At 50.3% G+C, this 12,109-nt stretch overlaps 1 protein-coding gene and 1 long non-coding RNA gene across 5 annotated transcripts in view; one reads left to right on the top strand and one right to left on the bottom strand.

Moving 5' to 3' along the window:
• The window catches only part of AOAH (acyloxyacyl hydrolase), a 225,556-nt gene that overhangs the window by 92,206 nt on the left and 121,241 nt on the right, over window positions 1-12,109 (top strand). For all 4 annotated transcript variants that reach the window (XM_034963944.3, XM_003814970.5, XM_034963943.3 and 1 more), the window contains one exon: window positions 2,978-3,037. In XM_034963944.3, coding sequence (XP_034819835.1) covers window positions 2,978-3,037 — 60 coding nt within the window. The remainder of the gene's footprint in view (window positions 1-2,977; window positions 3,038-12,109) is intronic.
• The window catches only part of LOC129398413 (uncharacterized), a 155,687-nt gene that overhangs the window by 25,964 nt on the left and 117,614 nt on the right, over window positions 1-12,109 (bottom strand). The gene's annotated exons all lie outside the window — the stretch shown is intronic.

The following is a 12,109-nucleotide window of genomic DNA, read 5'->3' as shown; positions in this document are numbered from 1 at the left end:
CTGCAGGCTCTTTTCTACCTCATTGCAGCGGCTTCAAGTCGGCCAGGCTGGGGTCCTTCTCCAGCCTTGGGTGATGCCCAGGGTTGGAGCCAGTGGTGGCTTCTGGAGCTTCCCTCCACTATTCACTTTATTGTTGGGTAGAGTCAATTGCCATTTTCTGAATCTTAGGTAGAGTACCTGCAAACGCAGCTGCAGGCCAACTCTGTCACCATCACCACCAGATTGCCATCCCTAAACATGGGGACAGCCTCTGCCAAGGGGCAGTGGTGAGTGCCGCCGAGACAAAGGCTGCAGACAACCCTGGGTCCAAGGGCACGCCTCCACATCTTTGTTACACCTAAACTTGCACCCTACACACAGCCACTCTGTCTGTGCTGGCTAAGCCCCCATTGCCCCGGTCTCAAGGGTGCTGGTAGGATTCTACCCTAGGGTCCCTTCCCTCACTCCCCATGTAGCCTTCATCTTTGAGAGTGCTAAAGGCCTGACTGCTCCCTCTTTGCTTCAATTTGATGTTACCCAAACTGCATCTTGCAGAAATGCTTCTAATTTTCTAGTTTGTGGGTCCTACCCATCCCCAATTTCCAGCAGAAACCTAGATTTTCCTAGCAGTTATTGTGACTGGAATTTGGAAGTGGGTGCTGAGTAAATGGGTGAGTCTGGATGTCCATCTGGGATCAGGACTCTGTTCCCACTCTTGGACGCTTCGACTCCCCTCCTTGGCAAAAGCTGGTGCATTTCCCTGCAGCCCCGGCCCTGGCTTCCTGCTGCCACCCCCATGTGCACCAATATCGGAAACCCAGCCACATCCAGATGAACCCACCCTAGACCTTCCGGGAGGACACACAAGCCACCCATCCCGCCTCAGCACAGCCTCTGCTGCAGCACTTGCCACATCCTGTTTTCATAGCTTGTCATTACCTCCCAACAAACATCGAGCCCCAGAGAACCGAGCTTGGTTAAAATGAGATTGGTTCTCTCAAAGGGATTCAGCCCTCTCTCTGCTTCATCTTATTTCTGTTTACTGTACTTGCTCAAGGTCAGTCCCCTTGCCAGGGAGAAAGCTCTGGGAGGGAAGGGATGTCTATGTCATTCACCGTGGGGTTCACCACCAGATCCCCAGGGCCTTCACTTGCATATCAGTGCACGGAGCACATCATTTTCTTCAACAAGAAACAAGACAACATGGATTGAGCTCTTTTTTGAAAGCATTTATTGCTGAATTGGTATTCATTGTTTAAAATTTAGAAAACCAGAAAAAGGCAAAAAGGAAAAAGTTATCACCCATCATTATTATAACATATTCCTTTGCAAGGTTTTTTCCTATGTGCATAAAATCTGGTAGCCTATTTTCCTCGTTTAACATAATATCGTAACTATTTTCTTTTGCTTTTATTTCCATGTTTACTGAGCACCTACTATGCCTCAAGGACTGTGCGAGGCTCTGAAGATTTTAAACTGGGCCTGAGAATGCAAAGGAATATTTCTGAGACAGAGAAGCAGGGGCACATGATTGAGGCAGAGGACTACTACCTTCACATTTTAAAATGTGGGGAATGAGCTCTTTGCTGATAAAAGTAGCCACAAAGTCACCATAAGAATAGTTTGCATGAAAATCTGGTGTCTGTTACACTGACTATGCCAGAGAATCTTAATTTATACAATAGGAGAATTTTAGGGTTTGCTGGAATTTCCAGAAAAGGCCAAAAGTGCATTTAATGAGGTCAGTTTTTGAATGGGGTCATTCTCTAAGCAGCTTTTGTATTAAAGATGTCATGTTTTAAAAGTGAAGATTGGGATCAGCTCTTTTGGCCTACTGCCAATTAATCAGAATGGATACTGGGTGCAGTTGGAGCACAGCCTGCAGATGCCCACTGGGTGGGACTATCACAGTGGCCCCATAGTTGATGGATCACAAGGAGGCCTGGGAGAGTCCAAGGAAGAGGCTGGGTGGTCAGAGCAAGAGTGGAGGACTCTCAGGGGCTTAGGGACACAGCTGTTCACCAACTGGCACAGTAGCCTTTCAATATTTTAAGAAACATACACCGTAGCAGGGCATCCTGGCAACCAAACCCACCTGAAGAGCATCTTTTCCTCTTGAGTCATCAACGTGCACTCTTAGCAGCCAGCAGACAGAGCTTTCCAATTGTTGAGCAGATTACTTCAGGGCTGTACAGGTAGCAGGCCCAGGAGGGATTTGGCAGGGCCAGGACATGCACATTCAGTTGGGTTTGAAAGCTCTGGGAAGTAGTGCTGAGAGAAAACCCTCCTCCTCCCCACCCAGCCCAGGGTTACTCTTCTCCCACCCCTCCACAAATAGACAAACACAGTGTTCTTTGGAGTTTCACGGCAATCATTACTGGTAGTAATGAGCTAACTCTTTATATTCGCAATGTGTGTACCCTTGGAAGATGCACTTAGATGCTCTCAAAATGGTTGAAAGAGGACAGGAGATCTCCAACCAGGGGAAGAGGAGGTGACTGAGAGATGAGGTGTTAGCTTGCACAGCAACAATCAGCCATTCTTCACTGCCAAAGCACAAGGCACTCAAGTAGGCTGTTGACAGCCTCCTACTGGGGGGGTTTTAGACACCAGGATAAGTTGCTTATGGAGATCAGCGTAGCAGAAGGGTCAGGAAGCAGAGGTTCAGATTGCCTCTCTGCCAGACCCTATGAGATCTCTTAGCTTTTCTGCATCTCGGTTTCCTCGTCTATGAAATGGTCGTATCTCACAGGGCTGTTTGAAGAGTAAATAAGATAATGTTTCCAAAGTGCTTAGCACTGCATCTGACACAAAGCAAAGCCCAAAATAAAAAGAGCTATTAATGTGAAATTGCCTTCTTGTGAATTATTTTATTACAAATTTATGGAGTGGTTCATTTATTGAAAACTTATGGACTTTAAATATCCTAATTTTAGAAAAGATGTAGGAAGAAAAGATAAAACATGAGTTGTAATGTTCTCTAACTTTGTTTTTATAGGAGACATGGAAATTTACACTACAGAAGGCAAGACAAATTGTCAAGAAGTCCCCGATTCTGGTAAGCACTAAGCACGTAGAACTCTAGCCTTTTCCTTGGCATGTCCTCTCTCACTGGCCCCGGCTTTCACAACCCAAAGGCAAGGACTACTCCGGATATAAGCCTGCAACATGCCATAGCTACATGGGGATGGAAGTAGGAATGTGAACTGCTTCCACTTGTGTTTCCTGCCTTCTCACTACAGTGTGGTTTTTCAGCCTCAGCACTGCTGACACTGTTATGCCCAGACCGTTAGTTCCCCAAAGAAGACCACCAGAGTCCAGAGTCAAAGCCAAGCGGCAAGGATCTTTACTACAAGTTCGAACCTGGTCCCTCCATTCCACAGCATACAAGAGGGCCCTGAACAATGCGAGTGTTTGCTTTTTATAGCCTGAAAGTTACAGGGGAACAAAGGAATTCTTTTAGTTCCTGCTCTTTCAGTAAAACTTTGAATGGCTGTCCCCTTATCGGAGACTTTCCTGGTGGTGTTTGTACTGGGCTCAGGAAGTTTGAGAGATATATGGCGATATGTGGTGGGATGGGAGGATGGGATGTGTTTGTACTGGGCTTGTTTGTTTTGAGCCCGGGGCTGAGGAATGTGCCCGGCTCCTTTCATTCCCCCCTTTTCTTTTCAGGTATTTTTTTAGAGCCAATCTTGGGTCTTATAAGTCTGATTCTGTTTCAGCATTTACAGGTTGGTATTGGGCTCTGAGGACCATGAGTTGTACAGTGTTAAACCTTTCTTTAACGAACCACAAAATTCTGTTAACAACACAAGGTCCTACGGTAAGCAGAAATAGTAGACTCAGCAGGGGTCCAAGGAAGGGGGCTAACAGAGAAAACATAGATGAGTTCCACCATTGGTCTGCAGCTGAAGCAAACTGCCGTGTTCTTACTTCTGTGCTTAACTTGCGTAACTGTTGGACCCCGTCTTCCACGAGCCCTGATTCGTTTATGTAGAAACAACAGTCTTCCTTTAGAAACATACACGTTCCCCCTTTTTCAGCAGTGAGTAGGTCTAAGGTCCTCCGGTTCTGCAAGGTTACCTGTGCTAGGGACGTGAGCTGCCGCTGGAGGGAGGCAAGGGACTCAGCTGACTCCTCCATAGCAACTGTAAATTGTTGGTACAGCTTGTTACTTTCTATGAGGGTGTGACCTAGGGCTCCCCCAGCCAGTCCGGCCGCCATGAAGGATGCGGTGAGGGAGATTCCTGCAATGAGGGGGAGAAATACGGCTCATGCAGGTCTCGGTCTAGGGTCTGGGTGAATAACAGCACTAGTCCAGTTACCGGTATACCCTAGGAACTCGCCGGCAGTAAGTAGAGTTAACCGGGGAACTAATGTGACAGGAAGACACAGTAGGTTGGTAACAGAGGGGCTTGATAGGTTTTTAGATAATGTTCCATTACACCAGAAGAATATGCCTGACGGAGCCCTTAAGATGATATTAGGGGGCATTGCAGTGATGTTGCAGAGGCTGGAATTAGTTCCTGAGAAACAGTAGGGAAACTTTTCGTGACTGGGGTTTAGGTATAGTGGCACGTTAGGGATAGGGGCATATGAGAGGTTTTGGTGGTTGTTAGCTTGGGCAGAGGTGGAGGATCCCCATGGCAGGGGGACAGCGGTTAGCGGTGGACGCCCTAGAGTGGCACACAGAAAGCAGCCAGACAGGCTGTGAAGTCCTGTAAGGTTAGCAAGTTCTAATCCTTCTTGCAATAATTTTAACCAGGAAAAAGGACGTAAATCTTGTGTCAGGCGGTTTTCTTGTCGCTGGATATTTCCATGGACCAGGGGCCGTACCTGCACTAGACCCCGCCACAGATAGAGGTGACTGCTAGGCCATGTGGAGGCGGAGGAGTAGTATACAGCCCCACGTTGAGGCGTGGTCCAGCGGGAGTTCCAGGGGTCTCTAACTATCCATGTATATGAAAGGTCTCTATCTCGTCTGCGATGGAAGGGCCATCTGGGATCTATCTGTTCTTTTCCACCCCACCATTGGTATTTATGGATGTTACAATAGTTATAAGGGCAGCCGGCGCTTTGGTGCCACCAATAGTGCTTACAATTGTATTTAGTCTGATCATACTCGAAGCATATTATTGGTGCCACTGGTTTGGCTACTGGGAAATCGGTAAAATTTAGTAAAATTGGGCTATTGCACCCTGAGGAGGGGCAATCTGCACTGGCCACTAATTTCCCGGGCTTATGAGGTTGCCCAGGGTGGGTTTGGTTTTCATAAAGCCAGAATCTCCAGACAAAGGGATTAGGAGCTGGCTTTATGTTTTCCCCAGCGGCCACTAGGGCGACTAATGTTAGAGTTAGACTACCTAACTGCATGTTTGCAGTGAGCTATGCTGCCGGCGCAGGGTGAGTTTTAAGGGGTTGTTCTTAGCTCTGTCCACAGTCCACGTGTCCGGTGCTTCAGCCGCCGCCGTGATTGGCCCCAGAAGGTCGGAGGTTGGGTCCACTGGCTTGACGTGGGTGTAGTGGATCCATGACGCAATGCCTTCTACCTTCAGGGCGGTGGGTGTGGTCAGGAGTACTTGGAGTGGTCCTTTCCACCTGGGCTCTAGGGTCTCTTGTCAGTGTCGCTTAACCAGGACCCAGTCTCCCGGCTGGTACGGATTGGGTGTCGGTGGGGGACTGGTCTCATATAGCTCTTTCAGCTTGGGCCAGATTTCTTGGTGAATTTTCTGTAAGGCTTGTAGGGAAAATAAGAATTCAGAGACATTTTCTGTTTCAGACTTAAGCAGGTCATCTTTTAAGCTAGGAACCAGGGGTGGAGGTCTGCCATACATGATTTCGTAAGGGGTAAGGCCCAGTTTGTAAGGGGTATTACGGGCCCGGAACAGAGCATAGGGGAGAAGGACTACCCAATTAGTGCCAGTCTCTATAGTTAATTTAGTTAAGGTCTCTTTTAAGGTCCGATTCATCCTTTCTACCTGTCCTGAACTCTGGGGCCTGTAAGCACAATGTAGTTTCCAATTTGCCCCAAGGATGGAAGCCAAGTCCTGACTTACCTTAGTGACGAAAGCAGGCCCATTATCTGACCCTATCTGGATGGGGAAGCCATACCTGGGAAGGATATCTTCCAGAATTTTCTTTGCTACGACCTGAGCAGTTTCTCTTTTGGTTGGGAATGCTTCAGTCCACCGTGAAAAAGTATCTACAAAGACAAGTAAGTACCGGTACCCGTATTTTCCTGGCTTTATTTCAGTAAAATCTACTTCCCAGTAGATACCGGGCCTGGTTCCCCTGAGCCTTGTTCCTGTTGCAGCTTGAGATTGGGGGTATGCGTTGTTAAGCTGGCAGACTTTGCAACTTGTCACGATACTGCTGGCCGTCTCAGCTATATGTCTGATTTTGAGCTTGGAGCGTCTGATCAGGTCTATCATCCGCCGGGCCCCCAGGTGGGTGGTTCGGTGGATGTGTTCTAACACCTGTTGTCCTAATTTTTCTGGTAGGATGGTTTGGTCATTAGTATCAGTCCACCACCCATTCTGGATTTGTTTCAGGGGAAGTTTGTCAATCCACTGGAGATCTTGTTCTGAATATTCAGGGAAATATGGCAAGTCCTGGGGGCCCGGGTCAGGGAGCTGGAGTGCAAGGAGTTGGCTGGGAGCCTTCGCCACATTCCTTGCAGTTTAGTCTGCCAGAAAGTTGCCTTGAGCAGTTGGAGTAGTTAGTTTCTGATGCCCTGGGCAATGTACAATGGCTAATTTTTCTGGCCTCCATAGGGCTGTTAGCAGGGCTAGGATCTCTTGCTTGTTTTTTATCTCTTTTCCTTCAGCCGTCAGTAACCCTCGCTCCCTGTAAATGGCCCCATGTATATGCGCCGTTGCAAAAGCATATCGGCTGTCTGTATATACGGTCAGCTTTTTCCCTGCCCCTAAGGTAAGAGCTTGGGTGAGCGCTATCAGTTTGGCCTTCTGGGCCATTGTCCCCGGGGGCAGGGGTTCTGCCCAGATTACCTCAGTCTCTGAAGTTACTGCCGCTCCAGCGTACCTCTGGCCTTGATGCATGAAGCTGCTCCCATCAGTGAACCAGACGAGGTCGGTGTCAGGAAGTGGGCGGTCCTGCAGGTCTTCTCGAACTCTGTGCACCTGAGCTAGTATCTTGGTGCAGTCATGGAGTGGGGCGTCCAGGTCCGGGTTGGGCAGCAGCAAGGCAGGGTTTAAGGTCGTTGGGGGCAGGAAAATTATCCTGAGAGGATTTAGTAGTAGTCCTTGGTAGTGGGTGAGCCGGGCGTTACTCATCCATCGATTAGGTGGCTGTTTGAGTACACCTTCGATGGCATGTGGAGTAACGACCCGCAATTCTTGCCCCATGACAAGTTTATCAGCATCTTGCACCATCAGAGCCATGGCCGCAATCATTCGGAGACAAGGGGGCCACCTGGCAGCCACTGGGTCTAACTTCTTTGACAGGTAGGCAACTGGCCTCTGCCAGGGGCCTAAGTTCTGAGTTATTACCGCCTTGGCGACACCCTTATTCTCATCCACGTATAAGTGGAAGGGCTTGGTAACATCAGGTAGTCCTAGTGCAGGCGCAGAGAGTAGGGCGGTTTTAATCTGTTGGAAGGCCAACTCGGCTTCGTCTGTCCAATTAAATGGCTGTTGCCCCCGTGTTGCCTGATGCAAGGGTTTAGCCAGTTCTGCGAACCCAGGTATCCAATCTGCAAAATCCCGCCGACCCCAGGAATTCTCTCACTTGTCAGGTGGATTGTGGCCTGGGGATCTGCAGAACAGTTTGTTTCCGGGCGTCTGTTAGCCAGCGCTGCCCTCCCTTAAGCAGGTACCCTAGATATGTTACCTCTGGCTTACAGATTTGAGCTTTTTTTGCTGAGGCTCGGTAGCCTAGATTCCCCAGAGCTTGTAAGAGACCCTTGGTCCCTTGGATGCAAGCTTCTTGGGTCTCAGCAGCAATTAGGAGGTCATCAACATACTGTAGTAAAATTATTTCAGGGTGTTTACGTCGGTACTCACCCAGGTCTTCATGGAGGGCCTCATTGAAAAGGGTAGGAGAGTTTTTGAATCCCTGCGGCAGCCTGGTCCATGTCAGTTGGCCACTTATGCCCCTATCAGGGTCATTCCACTCAAAGGCGAAGAGCTTTTGGCTCTGAGGGGCTAAAGGCAAACTGAAGAAAGCATCTTTCAAATCTAAAACAGTGTACCATTGATGTTTAGGGTTTAAGGTACTTAGGAGGGTATACGGGTTAGACACAGTTGGATGTATGTCCACCACCCTCTTGTTGATTTCTCTTAAGTCTTGTACAGGTCTGTATTCTCCACTATTAGGTTTTCGTACCGGCAACAATGGAGTATTCCAGGGTGAGTGACATGGGCGAAGGACCCCTTGGTCAAGGAGCCGGTGGATATGCGGGGCAATTCCTTTCTTGGCCTCTAGGGGCATCGGGTATTGGCGTACCCGCACGGGGTCTGTCCCAGGCTTAAGTTCAATAAATAAGGCAGGACAGTGTTTTGCTAGACCTAAGCCCCCCGTCTCCGCCCACGCTTCTGGGTATTGCTGGAGCCAGGTTGCTATGTCCTGGTCAGGGGCCGCTTTCTCCTGGTGGAGCCGGTACTCATCTTCTAGGTTTATAGTCAGGACGGACACGGGTCGATTGTGGGAGTTGGTCACGACGGGCCCCTCAGGGAGGAAATGGATCTGTGCTCCCATTTTAGTTAGCAGGTCTCTCCCCAGTAGGGGACAGGGGCTCTCAGGGATGACCAGGAAAGAATGGGTTACATTCTTGGCTCCGAGGTTTACTGTTCTTTGTGTTGTCCATGGGTATTTCTTAACTCCTGTGGCCCCTTGTACCCACGAGGATTTGGAGGATAATTTCCCATTAGTTTTAACTAACACCGAGTGCTGTGCTCCCATATCGACCAAGAACTGGACTGGGGACCCCTCCACTTGCAAAGTTACCCTATGTTCGGGGAGGGGGTCCGAACCCCGTCTTCCCTAGTCTTCGTCTTGAGTGACTAGTACAGGTGTAGACCTAGGGGGTCCGGGTCCCTGTCCTCGTGGTTTCTTTTTGGGGCAGTCTCTTACCCAGTGGCCAGCCCCCTTACAGTAGGCACATTGGTCTTTGCTCAGATTAGCATGCCGGGGGGGCCGCCTAGGTTGGGTGTACTCTGGCTGTAGATGCTCTTTCTGTACCACTGCTGCCAGGACCTTGGTCATTTTTTCAGTGGCCTTAAATTGCTTTTCCTCTGGAGTATCTCTGTTATTGTAAACCTGCTGGGCTATCTGAAGGAGGTCCTGAATCCGCTTTCCCTCCAAGTCTTCTAATTTCTGGAGTTATCTCTTAATATCTGGGGCTGCCTGATTTACGAAAGACATTACAACAGCTGCCTGACTTCCTGGAGCCTCTGGATCTATGGGGGTGTACTGTCTAAAAGCTTCCATTAATCTTTCTAAGTAGGTAGCTGGGCTCTCTGTCTTTCCCTGCAGAATAGAATATACTTTAGCCAAATTAGTGGGCTTGCGAGCAGCTGCCCGGAGACCTGCCATTAGAGTCTGGCGATAAAGGTGTAGCTGTCCCCTACCTTCTGCCGTGTTGTAGTCCCACGCCGGCCTGGTCAGAGGAAAGGTTGCGTTTATGAGGTCGGGGTTGGCAGTCGGTTGACCGTCGTCCCCCGGGACCAGCTTCCTAGCTTCTATCTGTATTCTCTCTTGCTCTTCCGTGGTGAACAAGATTCGGAGGAGCTGCTGACAATCATCCCAAGTGGGCTGGTGGGTGAACATGACACTATCCAGTAAAGCCAGTAAATCTTTGGGGTTGTCTGAAAACTGGGCACTCTGAGTCTTCCAGTTATACAGATCACTGGTGGAGAATGGCCAGTACTGGAGCCTGGGGATTCCTGTGTCATCTGGGGGTCCTATTTCCCGAAGGGGTAAAGCCACCGTGGAGTCAGGCGGCTGAGGGGGGCTAGTCCGCGAAGTGCGCCCTCGCGTCTGCCCCGCCGGCCCTTCAAAGTTACTTTCCCTTTCAGCGGGCCCGTGTGTGCTGGCCGCCTCCCATCCGCCTGCTCCCTCCCGCAGCTCAGCCAGGGGGGCTGGGGCCTGGGGCCCGGAGGGGTACGGAGGGGGTTCTGTGAACAGTGGGTCCCCGCTGTCAGGTAGAACAGGATGGGGGGGGCAGTTGGTTGCTTGGATTTTAGTGGTCTAGCAACCAGTGCCTTACAGGGTTCAGAGGCTAATTGGAAAGGGGACAGCCAAGGAGGCGGGTTCTCAACAAGGTCCTGCCATATGAGGATATATGGGATTTGATCTAAGTGGCCCGCACGCCCAGGTAGGAAAATCTTGGACTTTACCCTAGTGATGACAGCAAGTCGGAAGTTCCCTTCGGGCGGCCACCCCACATCAAAGGCAGGCCATTCGGAGCGACACAGAGTAATTAGCTTTCCTTTCCTGATTTCTATACCAAGATCATGGCCCCTTGCTCTAACTTCTTTGAAATTACTCGTAAGGAGAGATAGAGGAGTGCTCTGGGTATTACCCATCCTGTAATAATTTGTAGTCTCTTCCTGTAAAGGAATGTGGGTTTGAATCCCTGTAAAGGAAATCTGATCTGACTTATTAATGATATCTAATTGCAGGCGCACTTTGGCAGCCCGGGTCAGAGTTAGCTGCCTGGATCGCGATCGCGCTGGGGCAGCCCAGATCAGAGACAGCTGCTGCCCGCCAAACCGGGGCAGTTCAGATTGCAAGCGCGCACCGGGAGCCCCGGTCAGAGTTAGCTGCCTGGATGGCGATCGCGCTGGGGCAGCCCAGATCAGAGACAGCTGCCCGCCGAACCGGGGCAGTTCAGATTGCAAGCGCGCACCGGAAGCCTGGGTCAGAGTTAGCTGCCTGGATCGCGATCGCGCTGGGGCAGCCCAGATCAGAGACAGCTGCTGCCCGCCAAACTGGGGCAGTTCAGATTGCAAGCGCGCACCAGGAGCCCGGGTCAGAGTTAGCTGCCTGGATCGCGATCGCGCTGGGGCAGCCCAGATCAGAGACAGCTGCTTCCCGCCAAACCGGGGCAGTTCCCATTGCAATTTAGATCAGATGAGAGCCAGGGGACGTCTCCCACCGGTCCCCGCTGGCCGTCCTATAGCGCGTCCGCCAGGACTGTGCCAGCTCCAGTTTCAGACCTCGCGAGTCACAGATTCAGATTCAGAACAGACACAGACAGACAAATGGAGATGAGCCAGCTCACCTATCAGTAGATCAATCCTAGCAGATCCGTTGACCAGGGGTCTGGTGGGCTTGGGGAATCCCGGATGGGCCCCCAGATGTTATGCCCAGACCGTTAGTTCCCCAAAGAAGACCACCAGAGTCCAGAGTCAAAGCCAAGCGGCAAGGATCTTTACTACAAGTTCGAACCTGGTCCCTCCATTCCACAGCATATAAGAGGGCCCTGAACAATGCGAGTGTTTGCTTTTTATAGCCTGAAAGTTACAGGGGAACAAAGGAATTCTTTTGGTTCCCGCTCTTTCAGTAAAACTTTGAACGGCTGTCCCCTTATCGGAGACTTTCCTGGTGGTGTTTGTACTGGGCTCAGGAAGTTTGAGAGATATATGGCAATATGTGGTGGGATGGGAGGATGGGATGTGTTTGTACTGGGCTTGTTTGTTTTGAGCCTGGGGCTGAGGAATGTGCCCGGCTCCTTTCAATGGCAATAGCACCGAGGTTTGAAACCCTGAGATAGGGCCTTGGGGTCGCTTATCTCAAATGATCCTTCTCCAGGCCATCTTCCCATGCCTAGAGGCATCTTTCCGAAACGCAAATGTGATTCCTCTGCCTGACACCTCCACGGCTTCCCCACAGTCCTCAGGATAACATGTAGTGCTGCACTCCAGGCCCCTGCTCCCCATCCTGTCTCCTTCCTTCCATGGTTCACTGCATTCTGCCATTCTGATTCTCCCTCCAGGTGGGAATGTTTGGCATTCCTCTAAGACACCAAGCTTTCTCATACCTCCACAGCACTGCTCGGGCACTCCCTCTTCCGGGAGCCAGGCTACTTCAGCTTTAGTGTGCATCCTGGGGACGTTGTTAAAATGCAGATTCTGATTTTGTAGGTCTGCAGCAGGGCCCAAGACTCTGC

This window comes from Pan paniscus, chromosome 6, assembly GCF_029289425.2.
Source record: "Pan paniscus chromosome 6, NHGRI_mPanPan1-v2.0_pri, whole genome shotgun sequence".
NCBI lineage: Eukaryota > Metazoa > Chordata > Mammalia > Primates > Hominidae > Pan > Pan paniscus.
This window is presented reverse-complemented; position numbering and strand designations above follow the sequence as displayed.